Here is a 20,493-nt window from a genome sequence, read left to right as displayed (position 1 = left end):
GTTATTTCAATGTTGGCAGTTAGGTTACTAGGAGAATTCTAATATGGCGCTAATCGAACAGCTTTAATAACATTTCTGGTGTTTGTATTAGTGATTTAATTACAGAAATTAGTGAAATCGGTGCTAAATTTAGTCGAGGAGCACAAAGCAGTTCGCTTTGGTCTTTCGAGAGATGCTGTAAGTATCAAACTTGAATAGTTTATAGTCCCTACCCGCCCACTCAGGTAGGATAAGGGACCAGATGATAATTAATTTCTGTTATTTTTGGATAATCTGTCTTCTTCGGCGTCTATTCTTAGACGTAGTGCTCAGGAAAACCTTAAATAATCGATCGCAATTGCCTGGACGCAACGTAACGACCGGCTTTTTGCTTCTTGGCGTAACTGTTATTGTTGTTGACATTGCTTAGCCTATTAAATTTATCAGAAAATTTTAGAATTGGAAAAACGGTTGTTTGCTAAATGAGCACACGTTCACATTTACTTTTCAGTTAATTATCCAGGCAGGCTGTGTAATAATTACTTTATTGCTAGCGGCAGGTTTTGTTTTTACTGCATATTCGCAGATTATTCTGAAGTCCTTGACACTTGGAATATTGTCACATTTACAGATGATCGAAACGATTTTAATGTAAGTAGATACATACATTTCTCGTTAGAGAAATATTATTAGCCTCAGAATTTACTTAGCTCTAATTTTATCGGAGCATTGCACGAGATGCTATAATCCGTTCGAAAATTCCAGATCTAGAAGTAGCAAAATGCTAAAAATAGACTCATAGTGGCGCCCGTTAGGTTGATTTTTACTTTTCAAATATTTTAAAGACTGGAGACTGGAGAGAAAATAAATACTTGCGTTGAATACTTTTGGTTTTACTCGATCAAGGCATAAAAAATCCAAGTACATTTTCGTCACATCAGATTTGAATGAATGACAAATGAAGTTAGCAGTAGCTATCCAGCGATAAGATTGCATATTATTAAATTTAGTGTGAAATTAGTAATAGCTATTGTAAATACCTCTGTAAATACGCAGAAATCCGCTAACCGTTTTCATGATATAATATGCTGTTGGCGTCCGTCTGTGTGTCTGAAGCCGAAACTCAGAAGATATTATGGTCCCTATTGAAGAAAAAGCTTAAAAAACGAAAAAAAAAACACCAAAAACGACTTCAGTAAAACTGAATTTTCCAGTACATTATTTGGTTAAATTTTGGAAATTTGTCAAAAACTATTACAGCATTAGAATCTACGGAAACAAATTGGTTTTTACATAATTTTATGTACGACTGCTTGATAATTCGGTGATTACAGTCGCAAGTAGTGGCCATAATTTGCAATAGTCCATAATGATAAAGTAAAACGACCGCCTGTCAATGTGACAGTCGTACTTAGGTGTCAATCCAAGGTAAATTCAAGTATTTTAGAAATACTTGACAAATGCTTGACATCTGTTGTCAAGGATATATAGATTTTATCGTTTATTGAATTCCATGATATTTTCATTTTTAAGGGTTGTTGCAGTCGTACATAAAGCTTTGTATATATCGCGCCCATAAATAGGCTTTATGGGGACTCGCCTTGTTTATTTGTTCTCAATAAACGGCTCGTCCTATTTATACGAAATAATAAAAATAATTGGAAGATATTGTTATTTTTCATATTCAATTCACCAGACCCAATCACAAAGATTCTTTAACTTTCACGTATTCAAATGTATCACGTAAAAAATTAAAAAACTAAAGGAAATCCAGGAATCCTTAAAAGATATCTACCTAATTTTTAAGTGAAGGCTTTCGAGAATTACAGCGATATTTATTATTAATATGTCCATTTTGATTTATATAAATAAAAATGGATCGCCGAAATCTATATACGCGTGTCATATCAGAGGGACTGCACCAAATTAGATAATTGATTTTGATTTTTTTGTTGTGCTAACGCGCAAAAACATGAAAATCTCGATGAAAATATAGTATATAGTATATAGTATATATACTTTTTAGTGCACTTTCACCTTCAAACGAGCCTTCAAAAAATAAAAAGTGCACTTTTGCGCTCTTGATGTCTGTCTGTCTGTACGTCTGTCTGGGTCAGCTCCGGAACTACACCACTTACAGACTTGCTATTGGTGTCATTCGATCAGAAATTAAAAATTATTTCATGTTTCTGTTCTCGTTAAGGCATGAAATGTCCATAAGGGCTATTAAAATCGAAAAAATAAATTTTAAAGCGCACTCTATGCTTCTTGCTCGCACAAGCGGCTTAACGAATTTTTTATTGAATTGATTTTTTTTTTCGAAATTGGTTTCTAGTCTATAACTTTTGATTGAGAAGTCTGATCGAAAAAGTACGAATTGTTTTGGATTCTACGCACCAAAATTAATAAGAAAAAGTGTTTTCCCGAGAAATTTTGGTGCAGTCGATTTTTGGTAAAAAAGGAAGGTTATACACTGCCTTTTTTTGAGGCCCGAAAAAAAAATTGCTCAGATCGACCCGGAAAAAAATTGTCTAATAAAATGTGGCCTGTCAATTGAATTTCAAAAATTTAAACATTTAAAATTCATTAGAAAATTCAATCTTACTAAAGTCGTCATTGGGGTTTTTTAATTTCAAACAGTTCCAAGATTGGGCTACTAGTTCAAAAGTTACAGCCCTTTGAATTTTTTTTCGAAATTGGTTTCTAGTCTATAACTTTTGATTGAGAAGTCTGATCGAAAAATTACGAATTGTTTTGGATTCTACGCACCAAAATTAATAAGAAAAAGTGTTTTCCCGAGAAATTTTGGTGCAGTAGATTTTTGGTAAAAAAGGAAGGTTATACACTGCCTTTTTTTGAGGCTCGAAAAAAAAAATGTCTCAGATCGACCCGGAAAAAAAATTGTCTTATAGAATGTGGCCTGTCAATTGAATTTCAAAAATTTAAACATTTAAAATTCATTAGAAAATTCAATCTTACTACAGTCGTCATGGATCTTTTTCAATAGGGACTGCTTGTTTATTTCATCAAAAAGTGCAGATAAAGACAAAAAAAAACAGAACTCGACGATAAATCTCTGAAGGTCAATTTTTATTTGAAAAAGGTTTTTTTGCTGAAAAAATTCTCGAAAACCTCTCAATTTTTTATATTGAAAAAACCGAAATTTTGAAAGTGACTGGAACATAATCTTGGGCCCTAATTCGGACTCATTAAACACAAAGCTAATTAAGTAATTACGAGGCTAATCATTTACATACCACAAATTTATTTGACAAAATCAATCAATAAAGCTGAAATAAAAATAGGCACTCAGCGCCAGTGTACAAATACAACGCACATGCGTTCGATTCTAACTCGAAAGACACACACTTAACCTCGCACTTAACTTTGTAAACGTGAACAATGCTGGAGCTTAACTCGAATTATACTTAACGTTCCCTTTATAATATATATCAAAAAATTTCACACCAACTTTCTTCTATAACAGACTTTTATAATCACAAAAACTGACTGTCTTTGAAAAACAAACTCAATTACGGCTGAATGTCGTACACTAAAAATGCGCCCACCAAACAAAAAGCTACGTTTGCTTCCCTTCTATACCTTGGGCCTCCACTTCTTTATCAAAATTAATGTGTCGTCCATAAAAATAATAACAATCTTTAGGTATTTGTCATTCCACCAATCCTTGGCTTCGACACGTCATTGACACATAGCATCTAATTAACAAATATGCACATATACATAAAATAAAATAAACAAAGACAGTGATGCATGCAAGTAATAACACAACAATAGGGTGTGTTTAGGTGTTCGCTTACAGAGTAAAAGCAGTGGTTCAGAAGATGGTTTTTAATAGTATTTTTAAACTGTTTTGACATTTAACAGGATCTGGAAGATAGTTGTAGGTACGATTCAACTCTTGGACTATATTTTTGGATTTGCTTTGATGACAATCATAATGGTACAGAAATCATTATTCAATTTCTAATTAATTAAAATCTGTCCGGCAAATCCACAATAAAAACCGCGAAATAGATTAATTGATCGAATCAAGAGTCCACATCCCAAAGAATTTATTCAACATTCTCAGAGATAATCAGAATTAGTTCCCGAAAACATCATCAACCAAACTCGCCAGTATTTCGCAACGTGATTAAATTACAGCATCCGTGAAAGGAACAGGAGAAATTCACAATGGTCTATCCAAGATACAAACCACGCGCGACATTACCTAAGATAAGTATCCATTTTACTTTAACCAACCAAGATACAAACCACACGAAGCTAGAATATGAACCCATTTAACCTTAGCCAAGAGCCTTACGCACAAACATCCAAAAAATCAACACAAAACAAGATCGCCCATTAGTTACGTTACCGGGGGGGGGGGGGGGGGATCCCCTTCACCACGGGCACGACCTCGCACCACAAAAAGTTTATCAATGAAACAATGAATACCGTACTTGCAATACTTATATTAATCTCGTATTTAATGTTGTAATTGATTTACCCACACCATCCCTTAAATAACTACAAAAAACTAATACGCGCGCCCTTCATGGAGATATTTGAAACTTAGTCGCTCGTCTTTGGTTAACGTAATGGGGTCTGACAGATCCAATTACTCTGTAACTAGTTTTTGAATATTCAAAAAAAATTCAACTGAAAGTATTTTCAAAAAAGCTTATTTATGTACCTACATTTTTTATAGGTTTATTGATTGATATGTACATAAATTTAATGTAAATCGCAACATTTCAAATAATTAGTGTCCTAACACTCCTAAGTTGGACTGGTCTATTGTAACGGACAATATTTATAAATCATCCCTGCTAACGATTATTGAATTTAAAATTAAAAACCAAAAATGTCTAAATCTCGGTCTAAATAGTTCCGATTATTAAGTAACAATTCGTAATCTTAAAAACAGAAAATTTCGAACCCAAGCCTTTCAAGGCGGTTTAGTTTTTTCTTGGAAATATCGGAAAAATTTGCACAATTTACGTAATCCGTCGGAAGACGAATTTGGCATTGAAAATGAATGAAATGAAATGCGACACCGGCTTGCGTTATGTGGGTTATCGTCCACCTCGTCGTCCACGAATCTTTTTGACGGGAGGGGGGAGGGCGAGGATGGCGTCTTCCAGTGGCTTGATTGCTGTTCGGTTTCCGAGTCGTTCTGGATCGGTTTCGGAGTGTTCTTTCATGGGGCACGACGCTTCTGTTGATCAGTCAAGAGCCGGCACAAACTCTGCAGCGACTCGTGACTTGCCCAAATTGCGCTGAACGGAGCTCCAACTTCCTCCAGACATCTGTTCGAGTTCTTGAATGGTTCGTCTTCGGTTTTCACGCACGAGCTCGTTGATTTTGTTGAACATCAGGGCCGGAAAAAAAAAAAAAGAAGTTGGTGATGGTTCCGCAAAAAACGAAACGTCACATTAAACAATTAACAACGCCACCTTACAGAGCATTAAAAGTTGAAGTGGAGAAGTTTCATTGGTTTTGCGCTTGGCCAATTATGCCAGAAAAAATAGTTCGAAAAATCCGTTCAAAATATTTCAAAAATAGTCTTCTTAGACCTCTCGCTTATCCTTTCTAATATCCTCCTAACTCGAACACAGTGAAATGATGCTTATCTTTACGCAAATACATGATTTTGTTATATATCGTGTTTTATTCACAGGGGAGGAAAAGGCTGTTGGGGGCGTCCTTCAGACCCACCAAAACTCTCTGTATTTTTATTGCAGATACATCACTGTATTTTTCGCGTCGATTCATAAGAATCAAAACCGAGCCAAACTAGTTCACTTTTCCATTTTGGCAATCGGTCCAAATTCAGTTCTAATGAGTGTGTCCAAAAAAACAAGCAAGTTTTCCACATACCGAACGCCAATTTTAAAATGACTCATCGTTCAAAGTTCACGTCGTGGAAAAACAATCGTTGGAGAGAAAAACATCAAGGGGCGGAACGCAAAGGTGATTTTTTCGTTGAAGAATTGCGGCCGTGTCTTGTTTTTGTAAGAAACGTAATTTTCGGCCCACGTCCCGATGACGTGTTTTAAATACATTATTAATATGGGAGAATGTGGATACACCTTCGCACTGCAATTACACTCGTATATTTAGCAAAGCCCAAAATTGATCGGTTGTGTAACTGCAGTAAGCCCCATTCTCGAAATTTCCTCGCGAAAGCTCTGGTTTTCGTTTTCGAAATGTTTACATCTGATAATCGGCAATCGTCATTAGAGCATGCAAGGCCGCCAACGTAACTTCTTGAATAATCGACCTTCTGCTTCCAACCTTGGAAAACGCACTCAGTAGAGGAATGACGAAATTATAGCATCGGTAACGGTCGCCACTTCTGATGCGAGTCGCGCGCCCGACAAGCAGTAATCTGGTGAACACCGACGCCGAGCGTCTTTCCGCGTCGTGTAGGATGTATTCTAGGCACGAAAAGACGGCCCACAACAGCATGCAGCACGGTGGCGTGTAAGTTGCAGCTAGAACATGCCCGTAAGCACGGCACCACTCGGAGAACCACGCGCAAAGCGCTGCAAACACTGCGACGGTAAAATAAGCAACCCCCAACCCCTAAAAAAAAAAAGATATGAACAAACATAACCTTACTAGTTTAGTTCCCTCGATGTTGTGTGGTTTAACCTAGTAACATGCTATGCTAACATAACGGCAACGCCCTTTTGCCAGTTCTCTTTTGGCCTAAGTTTTGTCAGCCACAGTTTGGGAATGTGTGCCGTGTATTAATAGCTTTCCTAAGATAGCGTTAGCGACGCCAACATTACAGTCAATACACGATTGCGCCGTCGACGTCGCTGCCTTTCCGTTGTGTTCGTTATAGTTCTTTTTTTTCATAACGTTCTTCTCTAATACCAGTAAAAATAGCTCCAATAACGTACATATTTGTGAATAATCCCCGCTATAACGTTACTGACGATCAGGTGGATTACCAGTAAACAAGTTGACATTAACGCGTCTGGAATTTTAAATTTTTTTAACATGCATACATTGTGTAAGAAACGTGATCGAGATTGATCATGCACCCTTAAATCCCACTTTTCATATCTTGAGATCAAGGATTGTATGCGAATGAACTAAAATGGCATTCATTTCTAGAACAAGTTTCTCCTTTTTGGAGAAATTCGTCTGATCACTAATTAGACATTTAAACTGTGAAGCAATGTAGAATAGGTATACTCTGTGAAGTTTTCCACGGTTAGCAGCCATTTTTTAGGGGGAAAATCAACAAATTTTAAATTTCAGAATGACGCTATATTTTCTAAGTTAAAAGAAGTATTAAAAAAGGTTCTTAATCATGATTGTTGAAAGTTATAGGTCCGGATCGGGAAACCCTGTATACAGGGTCTAGCATCTAAGACCCCTCGCATCAGAATTCGTTCATTTATTTATTTAAACGCGAAACGGACGAATTCGAGCGCCACCAAGGATACGGTCTTACCCGTGATCAAGGTCGGCGGTAGCAGCGGTTTGGCGGATCGGTCTCGAAAGCTTCGGGTAAATTAATCGGAGTAAACTGCGGCTCTAGGAATTCCAAAGGGTAAGCGGCGTCCGGCTACTGGTGAATGCTAAAACAAAATTAAAGCGCACAGCAATTTCCCTAAGCGAGAACAGTAAATAATCGGATTCGGTAGCGGTTTCCACGAGAAACTAAATGCAGGAAAGCGAAACAATATAAATATAAATTTGCAGTGCCGCCATAGTTGTTTTGTTTACATATTACAGCGTGTTGGTAAATGGAGCAGACGTCTTTCACAAAAAAAATTTCCAAAACGTGACTTTTCTATCGATTTTGACGATGCGTCGCCTCGGATAGATAATCTTTCGAGCTAAATTTTCTCCATTAAACGTAGGTACCTGTCCGGGAAGTGTCCTCAAAAAACGGTAATGAAAAAAACGCAAAGGCGAAATTCGCTTTTGAGATTTTTAAGCTAAAAGCTTCAATTTTCAACTTATCACAAAACCGCACGTCGATTCGTATAAATTAAGCCTTCCCTAGTATCTTTTACATTGTGACATTATAACTATCGTCCATCCTTCTAATTTAAAACAATGAATACACAAAATTTAATGAGCGGTACCAAAAAAAGCGCTCACGTTGGAATCGAACACGCAATTTACTTGAACTCATTTTATTCGCCTGGTCATTCAAAACGCTTTCAATGTCTATAAGTCAATTTCAAAGACTTACCGACGATTCTAATAAGTTAATAGTTCGTCCAAATGTGCTTTTAAAAACTTAGCAAATTAGACAGAAGATCAAATGGCGAAACATTTCACTAAATTCGAGCACACATTTGGAAAAGGACCCTACACTTTTAGGTAGGCCTTGGAAAATTAAACAAATGAAACACGATGCATTATAAAATAATAACAGCCGTAATTTGTAAATTATTCTGCTGTGTTTACATTCATAAAGTGCAGTTTTTTGAATTTGTAATCTATTCTAAAATGCCGATTTCTAACCAAGAAGCATTTACCTAATATGTCATATCATTCCATTTGATTTTTTTAGGATTTTGGATCATCATAGTGTAAAAACTAGCTCCCTGGCGAAGAATGATTCAACTATATTAACTATAATTTGTTACAATCGGTCAAACGGTTAAGAAGTTAAAGCAGGTTATTGCAAAAACAATTGAACGCCCCACGCCATCTTTGTTTTTGAAATAACTGAGTTTTTGTTTTTACGAAAATGATAGATAAACTGGTTCTCTTTAAAGATGTGAAAAAATAATGTTTAGTTTATTATGCGAAATTTAAAGAAAATGCATTTTTAAAATTTAAGGTGGCAGTGACGCCCTCTGGTGGTCATTTTTAGAACTAGAAAATATTTCCCAGCGATTCTTCATAACCGATTTACACAATAATTTTTGTACCCCTAAGTCATATGACGAACGGTTCCCGAGATATGGCCGAGGAACAGTCTTATTGGGTCACCCGGTACAATCAGGAACAAAAAACCACTTGTTCACAAACACTGTCAACGTTCCCAAAATGCATCCAAACATGTTGAACACAAATAACGGCCAAATGAACGAATTATTACGCAGATACAATGCAAGTAACATGCAACCATAACAGATCGTAAAAGGAGTGACGTCACACCTCATTGCGAGCCGTTTCTGGCGGGAACTTTGTTCGTTTGAACTTTAACACCAAATGTTTGAAGTAATGCCTAAGATTTTTTGATTTTTTTGTTTATCAAGTGACTTCTAGCGGCGTGTCCTTCGCTTCTGTACAGTTAAAAAAACATGCAAATACCCTATTAAACGGAGTGGCAGAAATTACTGCGCAAGAAAAAGCAAAAGCTATAAATACGGTGCAGTAAACTTAATGTAAAAGCAAAACTTAAACGGTATGAATGCAAAATAAATTTACCGAAAAAGCTAAAAATTATGGTACTTACAAAACGTTGCTTGCGGAAGTGTTTGCTTTACATTTTGGGCGGTACGGTTTCGCAAAAATTAGCGCGATCAATTAACGTACTTACGGCAAGCAAAATGGCTCCTGGCCCCTGTTTTATCCTACCTTTAATAAAATTCGGCTATGCCATGGAGGGTCGTCGGTTTTCCCAGCGGACACAGCGTGTCCTTGCGATAACGCTCGAAAATTCTTTAATTGATTACGTCCTTCCCAGACTGGATCTATGTCAAAATTCAAGTTTTTTAAGGGCGAATCTAACAGGTGTAATCTCGACTTCATGGGAGACTTTTAGTGTAGCTAACCCATTCAACTAATTACGGTTAATTGTACTTATTCAAATAGTCGGAATGAACACTCCAAATTAGGCAGTCAAGCAATGCCTCGAGCAATGATTTGTTCCTTGGAATGTAAGATCAAGCGGCCTAATCTGTAATCAGTCTAATCACGTTGATATTTTCCTTAAACTGCAAAACTTTGCCGGTGAGAAATTAAAATCGATTACTGGGTAATTAACGGACCTAAAACTGAACAAGATTGATTCTCTCTCTTCTTCCCGGGCAGGAGAGCTTTCGGCAAACTGCAAATTAAATACGGCCTCTTATTTTCCTTAACGGGCGACTGTACAAATTAACCCGCTAATTTCTACCTTATACTTTCAATTCTTATACATATCTTCGGAAGCGCCCAACGCTTCTAGATACCGGGTGTTCGAGAGTGATCACTAAAACTGGCTTGGTTTAAACCTTCGGTTGTCGGCGGAGTCTGTGTCAGTACATCGACCGCCACCATGAGAATTTCAAATCTGGCTCCTGGTTCGGTTGCGGAAATTGGGAAGCCGCAGGGGTCGGTCACTGGAGAATAATCTGAAACAGAATTACGACACACGGCAAAGCAAGAATTTCCCAACATGGGATCGGAAGCAAACAGTTCATATTGAAAAGAGAAATCAAGGAAAAAGGCTCCCTTTTAACAACGATAGTGTAAAGTGTCAAACACGGAACCTACTTTGAAATTATACGGTACGGTTAGATATATTAAAAAAAAAACTCGATAAAGCGTAAATGCACGCGTTACCATGAAACAAACGGAAAAAGATTCTTTCTAAATCACGTTCTTTCCTTGAAAATTTGACAATAACGTTCAAAAATTAAAAACTAATAATTGCCCGGCTTAAAATTCGTGTTAATTAAGCGCGTTTCATTTGACACCAAACACTGTCAATCACGCCGGGGCCGAGCGCTTTAATTTGTGTCAAGTAATGCCATTTTACTGACGAGTTTTGTATTAAATTTTACTCGAAATCGTATTTTAATATAAAATTTCAATTTTCATATGGACTGTTGATTAATGTCAATTTGTCAGTGATGACAGGAGTCATTGTAGGCATTTAGCAATGTGACCGGTGCGGTCGTTAAAGTGGCATCAGGAGAAATAGTCTGGTCTGCCGCTGTCATGGAAACTAAAATTTCCTGAAATAAAGTCACAAGAAGGCTTACGAATTAGGGCTTGTAAAATACAATTCCTTTTTGAATTGTGAATTAATTCCTTTTTTGGTAGGGCTTGCACAGCTCTGCGGCACACACAAACAACGGGAGTCGGAAACTGTTACTTTCAACAGGATGGCGCACTCGCTCACAACACACTAACCGTGCGAGAATACATATCGTACAAATTTCCTGTAAAATGGAAATGTTTAGGCGAGACCATTCCTTATTCGATGTATACTATTGAAAGTAGTTTCCAGTTTGACGTAACTGATGTGTGGGTAATTTGTGAAATTCTGCAAAATTAAAAACGAAATTTAATTTGTAAAGAAGAACAAACAAGGAAAAGGTGAATACCTACTGTTAATCCGTACAAACACTACTTACAGCCATTCCAAACCTGGATTCTGGGCATTTTGGTTGCCCGGCAGTTGGAATTATTTTTGCAAATTTTTAAAAACTAATTTGGATTCGTTGAGAAATACCCAATTTTGTTTTGATCGGAATTTCTTCTGTACCCTCACGTGGAGATGAGAAGGGGTTTTGAACCTTTTTATAAAGTCATAAAGGACCCCAAAAAACTGTAAAGTTTCATTTTTGTATCTGTTATGGTTCCTTCGAAAAGAATTAAATAGGTAAGAGAAATGCAAAATTTAGCAAAAAAAAAGTATTGTTTTCACTCATCACCAGCTCTCGCTTTCAATGGCTGTAGGGTTGAGCGAGTCCGTAGTTTGATCGTGTGAAGGATTTTTTGTAGCATTTGCTAAAGGCTCAAATTTCTTTAAAAATCAATTTTTCTTGAGCAGCTGGCGATGCATTATTTTCGACGTGAAAAGATTTACGTCCCATGCAATAGATAAATGCGGCCAAAAAAAGCGACTCGTCGCTGACAACACCACGGTGCAATTTGTTCTAATGAACGTGAAATTAACGCTTTAGCAACTTCATGTACATACGTTATTATGAAAATAGCTGATTATTACCACGTGGTTTGCAGTATGAAATATTAACACGACACGTGAAATAACACTTAAGTGAAAAATGTAAATGCACCTGTTTGATATTTAAAGTTGCCGCTGTTTTTACTATTTTATTATTATTCTGTAACAGAAGGCCACCGACGTTTTTAGATGTACCTAATCGTTTAGTTCTGTGTAAATTATCTGTGATTGTGTATTTACGATCTGTCCTGATGTTTTTGAGCCGCACCTGTCGAAATTTGTCAAAAAACCTCCTCCTCCTCCTCCTCCATCACTATCTACTTACTCGAACGAAAACAATTTGCCATCATGATATAATTAGTAATTGTGTCAATAGCTGTATATTGAGAAAGGCTGATTTTTCTCTCACGCTCACCTTTCAATTGAAATCGGACGTCATAAATTGCGCGTAATGATGCGTGTAAAAGGGCGCGTATCCACGCATCGCATCCGAACTATTTCTGATAGTTTGTGCGAAGGCTTATGAACTCCGTTTCAATGGTAAACAACCTGCTGTGACACAATTTTTGCGACATTTATAATTAATGTTTTTCTGTGCCAATACGACGATACCAATATTGCTCAATTAGTAAATGTTTTATACTAACAATATGCTAATATTAGCGACGCATTATTAATGCATTTATTTTTTTTGTTTTAGTTAAAACCATCTAACTTCTTTGTCGCCCTCACTAACATTTTTGTACACCCTACCTTCAGTGTGTAGGCGTTTGCGATGTTATCCTGTGGAAGCATTAGACAGGCGCCTTGTTTAGAAGCTCTTTTTGCAAGTAAGTGCATGTTTTTTTATTTACATTTTTATTTTCGATTGTATTTTTGCCAATGGTATTTATTATTTGTATTAAAGCTTTTTTGTGCGTGAATCCAAACAAAAATTTGTTTTTGGAGACCTTCAAGCTACAATGTTCGGTGAACTATATACCAATCTTATGTTTTTATGTCATCGTGTGGCAAGTTCCCAGCAAAACGAAAACAACATGGGAAATGTTTCCTGTGCTCATTTTTGCTTCAATGTGGTTTCCAATTTTGACCACGTTATAGTACACTACTTATTTTTCTTATGGCGGCCAAATGCAAAATGCGGTTGTGAACATTCATTCGACATTGACGTTCGATTTCTTTTTAAGGATTCGAAAGCCTTTTTTTAAAGGAAAACTGTAACGTATCTATTATTTCCGTAGACATTGGATAAGAGATAAACAACCCAATGATTTTTTACGAGATCAGTAAGGGTGCAGACTAACGTAATATACTATCTACTGGCACTTTCTTTTATTCTATGTAAAATTAAGAGATCTGGCAACCTTGCGCTTTTTTTGAATGGTAAACTTTGCTTGCGACGTTGGCAGCAATGTTGTAATGAACCCGCGCACATTTTTCTTGTATATTTAAGTGGCGAATAGCGAAAAAGTTAAGGTAAGTTTATTTAAAAACATGTAATTTTTTTATTGTTTATATCAGGAAAACCAAACAATAATTCATTTGCTTCAGAAAGTCTTACGTAACAAAAAACAAGTAAGAAATATTAACAAAAGATTTAGGGACCTGATGATTCCACCTGTATTAATAGGTAATTGGTTTCGACCAAACATGTCAATAATTTGTTTTTTAAACAAAGGAAGAACAGTCCTTTAAAAATGATAACAGACCTAGCGATAAGTGATTTAGGCTATGTTTAAAAGGCATCCCAATTATCTCAATGGTTCACACCAGCTAGGGAAAATATCACTGAAAGTCAGAAGGTAAATCACAACCTATTAAGGGTAGATCAAATGGTCAGTTGTTCAAAAATCCATAATTCCAATGGTTTTGTTGTAATTTTGATTGTGTGTGTCCAATTTAAGGGGACAAATGTTGTGTAAACGTCATGCTGACGTTATTTCGGTCTAAAACCAAAATTTTTGACCAGACATCCTGTATATGAGAATTATTTACATTGATTAAGTAACTCTGGGGGATTATTTACGAATTAAGCGCAGAGTGGGTTCGTTTTATTTGAATTAGTATTTCGATGTTGTTTTTGCGTTTACTTTTAGAAACTTCGTAATTTAGTAGTTTTCGTTTATTGTTTAAACTTTATCGCTTTTGTAAATTTTTCAATTTAGATAAGGCACTAGAACTAAGACACATCTTTTCAAGTTGGCGTACGTTATAAAACTCTATTACTTTCCCAACTTTTCTAAAATATGTCTGTAGTTTCTTACATATTTTCAAAGGTAGGTCTTAATTGTAGCGACAATCGTTTGCTGTACAGAAGTTTTACTTCAATTTGACTATGTCTTCATCACGCCAATTCTGGTCTGTCTAGTCCCCTCACCCTAACTATCCGATGAGAGACTTGGAGATCGTCCGTTAGCAAAGCAATGCAATATACAGGGTGTTCCTAAATATGACGTAAATACTTTGGCTTATTTTATGACTAAAAGTTCTTAATAGCTCCGCAAACGTTTCATTACTAATCTACAAGGTGTTAAAATTAAGTTTTTTTAATCTTCTGCAGTTTTTGAGATATTTTGCTCAAATTTGAAAAGTTACGCTGAAGGACTTACATCATAGGCCATCTCAATAGTAGTGAGAATCTACAGGGTGTCATTGTGTCATTTTTCTAGACCTGGATTTTTTTGGTTTGGTTTTTTGGTTTGATTTGTTTTGGAACCTTTTTGGTCTCTTGTAATTTTTTCTTACTTACGACAAAAATAAAAATCAATTTTTGATAATCAGCTAAATGAAAGTGAAATTTTTAAAATGGTTTGGTAGGCTCTGGCTTTATTTTGATAATCTCTTGTTTTTATTTGACAGTTCGCATTGAAATTTGTATCTTAAAGGTTTAAATTATAAAGTGTACTGTGTTACACAACACCCTGTAGATCGATCATGAAGCATTTGTGTTTATAAATTAATCCAAAGAATTAGTTCCTTCCGTATTTACATCATATTTAGGAACACTCTGTATAGTAGCTATAATGATAACAGAAACGTAGCTTACAAAATATAAAAATGTAAACACATCGGCACGGTTTGCGCATGTATCGATCGGTACGCGAAAAAGCAGAGTGAGACATAAACTAAAAAAGAAGTTTTTAAAAATTAGGAGTTGTGACACACAAAGACACAAAAAATTCATCAAAATCCGTCCAACCGTTTGGGAGGGGTTCAGAAGACTTTTATACCGTGTGTCCTAGGTTGAACGCACCATAGCCAAACAGAATTAATGCATTTTTTCGCGGCCTTTGATTATGTACTTGAACGTACGTTATTGCGTTTTTCTGATGCTAGAAAGAGATAAGAGTAGTACGTTGAACGCTAATTTCAAAGGCCTCGTGGATCCTTCGCAAAGAAATAGTTTACCGTTTCTTTATGGTTAATTAGAATTAACGTGAATTAATTTGAATTAGCGTGAATTAATTAGCATTAACGAGAATTAAAGTGAATTAATTAAATTAACGATAAATAACGTCAATTAACGTGGATTAATTTGAATGAATCTGAATTAATTTGTACGTGAATTAACTTTTAACTTGAATTGACATGAATTTACGTGAATTATTTTGAATTAACGTGAATTAATTTGAATTTGGGGGGGGGGGGGGCTTTGTGATCTGAACGTCCGTTCGAGGAGGCCCATGGCTTCGTTCCGAGGTGACATAGTCTTTTTAGCGCATTTTCCTTTTCAACTATTGTCCCCACTTTGTCCGTCTGTTCGTTCTCCAGTTTAAGCTTTTTCGTTATGGATTCTTTCTTTTACTGTGTAAAAGATCAGAACCACAAATGTTTATTTGGATTCGTCGCAAGTGACCACGTTTTTAACTTGTTTACCCTGACCACCAGGATGCGACGTTAAGGCTTTCTCTTTGTGGATGTGGTGGTCGTAGCGATGAATGCTTGGGCATCTTCCGTACCGTTAAAGCGGGCGGTAAATTTTGCAAACGACCCTCCGGTGGCGGTCTTCTGGGCGGTGAGAGTTCGAAGGGGTCCGTGCGAGGGTCCGTGTAGCATGTCCATCGTGAATGTGGGTTTCCTTCGGGCATCTTGGATTTTGCCCTTGCGATTGGCATCTTTTTGTTCGTTATAAATCATGCCGCGTCAAGCAAGTCAACCCCCAACTAATTCTCCTTGTGACTATAGCGGGGACGTTCCATTTTGCGACAACCCCAATAAAAATAAATTATAGGACCCTTATGGGAGACACTTCTCTTTTCTAGCCAGATTTTGGCAAACGTTCGGCTAAATTTCTAAATTCATCCAAATGTTAACTTGTGAAAATTTCGAAAATTCCACCATAGTTTTGCAATTGAAGCCGTTGTGTTCGAGATTGTCTTGACGTTAGCTTTTATTTCTCCAATTACAGACTAAATTTTAAAGATGCCCCCACAAAAAGAGACTATACGATCTGGAAGAAACCTCGGCGGTTACGTTATACTGGAAACCTCCCAAATGGATCAAACACCGACAGACAGACGGGTTTCAACACAGGAACCCGCCCCTTCGCCTCATTCGCGTTAAACTTGACATAATTCATAATGCCACCAAAAAAATTAGCACGACAAATCAGTTCTTAAATCAAGAACGTGTTGGCAACCACTCACCTGTTTATAAATATAGAAAAATAAAATACAAAATGGCGTCATTGTTTTCCCTTCATAAATTTTGTTATGCAGATTGACGTCGCCATTTTTCTTAACGCTCGACATCCTGAATGGCTGATTGGAATTAATTGCAGCAGGATAGTGGTAAACGCCGGTATACCGTAGTGGTTCACGCTTCCAAGGATAAAGATAATATGTATCACAAAAAAAGTAATTTTTCATGTTCTCATGGTCGGTTAGATACCGTTAAAAATAATTTTTGGCTTAGAAAGACGTTTTTTAAAAAATATTTACGGAAAAAAAGAATTATTGGATACCTACTTATAGTGTGCGCGAAATGTATAGGTACTTAGTGCCATGAGATACGAAACTGCTAAGTTTAGTAAGTAAATCACAATGTTGTCTATGACCATTTCGTCTCGCTCCACCATCTCGTTTCTCGCTTATATACTCCCTGAAATATATATGTCATATAACGCGCTGGTGAAAACTAAAATAGAAGTAGACAGGACATCGTCCAGGTATAGTTTTATAACACAATTTACTTACAGTTACACCGACTGGATCTTCTGAAAATTTTAAAAGCGTCTTAAGACAGTTCTATATATAGATATATAGAGCAAAAATCCTTGTCCGTCGTTGTACGAAAAAACGTAAATGTGGAACGATTTTTATCGTTTTAAGTGGCGGAACTTAGAGCAATCGCATTTAGAAGTCGATTTTGAAATTGATTGTAATGGTAAAATATAGGACAGAAAGACACTTTCTTATGGAAACACCCTTTATATTAAGAGATAGAAAAAATGGACATAAGTGTATCTAGTTTGAAAGAGAAAATCTTTGGCGCAAACAGAGTTCAGTTATCTCTAATCGTTTGACCGTTAGGGTCGAGGGGGCGGTGGCTCGAATTTAGTCGATTTCTTTAATGCCCCATAACGTTCTTACTAATAAAGACAATTGAGGTTGGCAAAATCTTTCTTAGGGCACTTTTTTTTATCTAGAATTTATCGCGATTGACAGTTTGTATACAGGGTGTTTAGTTTATCATATACGATCCTAAACACATTTTTTGATATAGACCACCCTATATATTTTGGAGTTTTTGAAAAGACGTAAAATTTCCTAAATTTTGATGTACCACTTGATATATTTATATTAAATATCGAGTTAAATATTATAGTGTTCAACTTGAACCACCCTGTACAATCATTGCAAGCAGAGATCTTGAAACTAATTTCAGAACTGAAACTAATCACAGCTTTAAATTTTAATTTGAAAGCCAACGTTTTCAAATTTAGGGATAATTGTAATTGGAATAATTGTATTCTGTATGGTATCTGGCTAAACAAATAAATAAATAAATAAATTTTAGACCTATAGGCTGAATCTTGATGGATCACGTATCAAACTTCGAAGGTGCATACAGGATATTTTCAAATCGATTCTAAAACTATTTTTTTTTAGGCTTTTCCATTTTTTAATGGAATATTCTTTTCTTCGAATTCAATGTGGTATCTCAATATACAGTGTGTCCCCTGCTTGTTTGGTCGTCTTTTTTAAAAGACAAAAAAAAGTTCTAATTGAATATTCAGTTTCTTGGGATCAACCCTGCTTGGTTGGAAACTAGTTTGTGACATAATTTTAGTTTCCAAAAATCAAGACTGCCTTTGACATTTCCAAAAACGTCTTTGGGAACTACATACGCACAAATGTTATTAACAAAAGTTATTCAGAATAAAAAATTTCAAAATCCTAGGCCTACTTTGATTGTGTGTTTTTACTTTTTTACTGGTTTTTTTACGAAATCTAAATAAATGTTACTATCGGCTTAAAATTTGCATTACATTCTATTTTGAACAGTTTTTAGGTAGCTTTTTCGGATTTCCTCAAAAAATAAAAACAAAAAAATGAATAGGTTTAAGATTTTGAAATTTTGCAAGTTTACTCAGTTTTTCATTTTGAACAACTTTTCTTAATAACATATGTGCGTATCTCGTCTCTGCAGAAACGTTAAAGAAACTTTTGAAAATGTCAAAATCACCCTTGATTTTTCGAAATTAAAATTATGTCACAAATTAGTTTCCAACCAATCCTCAGAATCGAAAATTTTTTGTCGTTTACAAGAGACGACCAAACAATCGGGGGACACGCTGTATGTATAATCAAGCGATTTTTAAATTACTTGTTTTTTTTTCGTTTGAGAAATAAACTGACTTTTTATAATGCAATCAACATAGACCAATTACTTTTATGATTGAGCCACATAAGACCTATATCTTATGTAATTTCAAAAATCTTACACCGAGTGCTGAAAAATTATCAGTTTTTTGTCTCTTCTTCTGGTCCCTCAACAGGCTTTCGCCCAATTACAGAGTGACCCGCACAATGCTTTTTAGAGGTGCCCCTGCAGAAGGTATTAAGTTATTTAACTACTCCAGTATTTACCTTAAGAATTAGGAAAACCTAATTCGGGGTAGCCGGCAGAATGCTCGAAATATGGTTTAAGGAAATTCCCATCTCTGCCACAGCTAAAAAATTCACCTCAACCCAGGTACGAACACTCGACCTCCAGGCTATGTAGCCCAACGCTCTACCACTGAGCCACACAAACGGTCATAATTAATAATTAATGGAAGAAAGATAGCAAATGCTTACCTTTAAAATTAACGGAACGGCGAAAATAGATTCTCAATGCACGCGAGCGGCAAAGGTTCCAAACGGCTAAAAGATCGATGATTTAAATACGGTACGGTTGTCAAATTGAATTTACGGAAAGCTCAAAAATTACAATACTTACGAACGTAACTTACGAAGATGCAAAAGGGAAAAGGGTCCCCTCTAAACAACGGTGTTACCTTTTATAAAATTCGACCGCCTCATGGAGGGATCGAGGGTTCTTCCAGCCGACACAGCGTAACGATTGTTTACATCCAAAAATTAAAACTTTTATTCAATTGGGATAAACATACAAATCTGTAATGTATCTTCAAATTCAAATTAAGAGCGATTAATCGAATGCTGTTTACTGCAACTCATTTAGTTAGAAACGGTTATTTCTAAATTACTACTTTCTAATTAGTCCCCATTGTCCCGTGCAAAAAACTAAGCAGCATAATTACTTAACGGAGCTGAAATTCTAAAATATTAATTTGGCTTTGTCTTTTACATCACAAAAGCTTTGGAACCTTATAAAAATAATGTAATTTTTTCCATGGGAACAGCTACAAACGAAACAATTAAAAACGGCCTCTTGTTTTCCTTATTGTGCGAGGCTCTACAAATTTAACAAGTACTTTCTACTATTTCTAACTCCTACAACAGAAATAAATATTTTTGGAGCGACAGTCTTCGTAACGAAGCACTTCCAACCGCATCCAGATACCGGGCGTTCAGTAAAGCTGGTAAACTCCACAAATATACGATGGGGTCTTGAGTTGGGTATGAAACTAAGTGCTTCGATACATCAGCTCGTTTCCAACCACTTTTCTACATTTTTCACGTCTTTCGTGTGATTAATACAAATATTTTTGCCCCCTCTCGACATTCTTTATCCTCTCCAAATTTCCTGCATAGGTGCCGTTATTTCATAACCACCTTATATGTATTTGTTGTCGATTTAAGGTGGCAACGTAACATGCATTTTTTTCAGAACGACGAGCTCTTTCAAAATAAAATAATAAAAATGCAGGTCCGTATTTACAAAATTATTTAATTAAGGTGATGATAACCGCAAAAAAAGAAACCTCGGAATTTAATCATGCCACCTGGTAGGGAAAAAAGTTGCAATGGGAAAAATCCAAATAAGGTCGTAAAAAAATAAAAAAGAAATTAGCTAATTTCGCGTTTTTCCGATGTTCTCCGAAAGTAATCTTTCTTAAGTACGGTTAGATTGGGCCTCAAAATGTGTAACTTGGCCTCCATTTAACCTTCACCTCACCCTCTCTCTTGAATTTGGCACACCTTGTACCGTGTGTCCTATTT

The 20,493-nt window shown here is 36.0% G+C and overlaps 1 protein-coding gene across 4 annotated transcripts in view; it reads left to right on the top strand.

The window, feature by feature from the left end:
* The first annotated feature begins 34 nt into the window (after positions 1 to 34).
* The window catches only part of LOC116172987 (myocardin-related transcription factor B), a 55,683-nt gene continuing 35,224 nt past the window's right edge, over positions 35 to 20,493 (top strand). The window contains exons 1-2 of one of the 4 annotated variants that reach the window (XM_031490270.1): positions 35 to 177; positions 12,567 to 12,696. In XM_031490270.1, coding sequence (XP_031346130.1) covers positions 12,642 to 12,696 — 55 coding nt within the window. In that variant the 5' untranslated portion in view covers positions 35 to 177; positions 12,567 to 12,641. Of the gene's footprint in view, positions 178 to 6,363; positions 6,551 to 12,566; positions 12,697 to 20,493 lie in introns of those variants that run through there. The other 3 variants (XM_031490271.1, XM_031490272.1, XM_031490269.1) reach the window with 3 other exon arrangements.

Source organism: Photinus pyralis, unplaced genomic scaffold (assembly GCF_008802855.1).
Source record: "Photinus pyralis isolate 1611_PpyrPB1 unplaced genomic scaffold, Ppyr1.3 Ppyr1.4_LG6, whole genome shotgun sequence".
In the NCBI taxonomy this organism is placed as follows: Eukaryota; Metazoa; Arthropoda; class Insecta; order Coleoptera; family Lampyridae; genus Photinus; species Photinus pyralis.
Note: the sequence above shows the minus strand (reverse complement) of the source record. Positions and strands in the feature narration are given on the sequence as shown.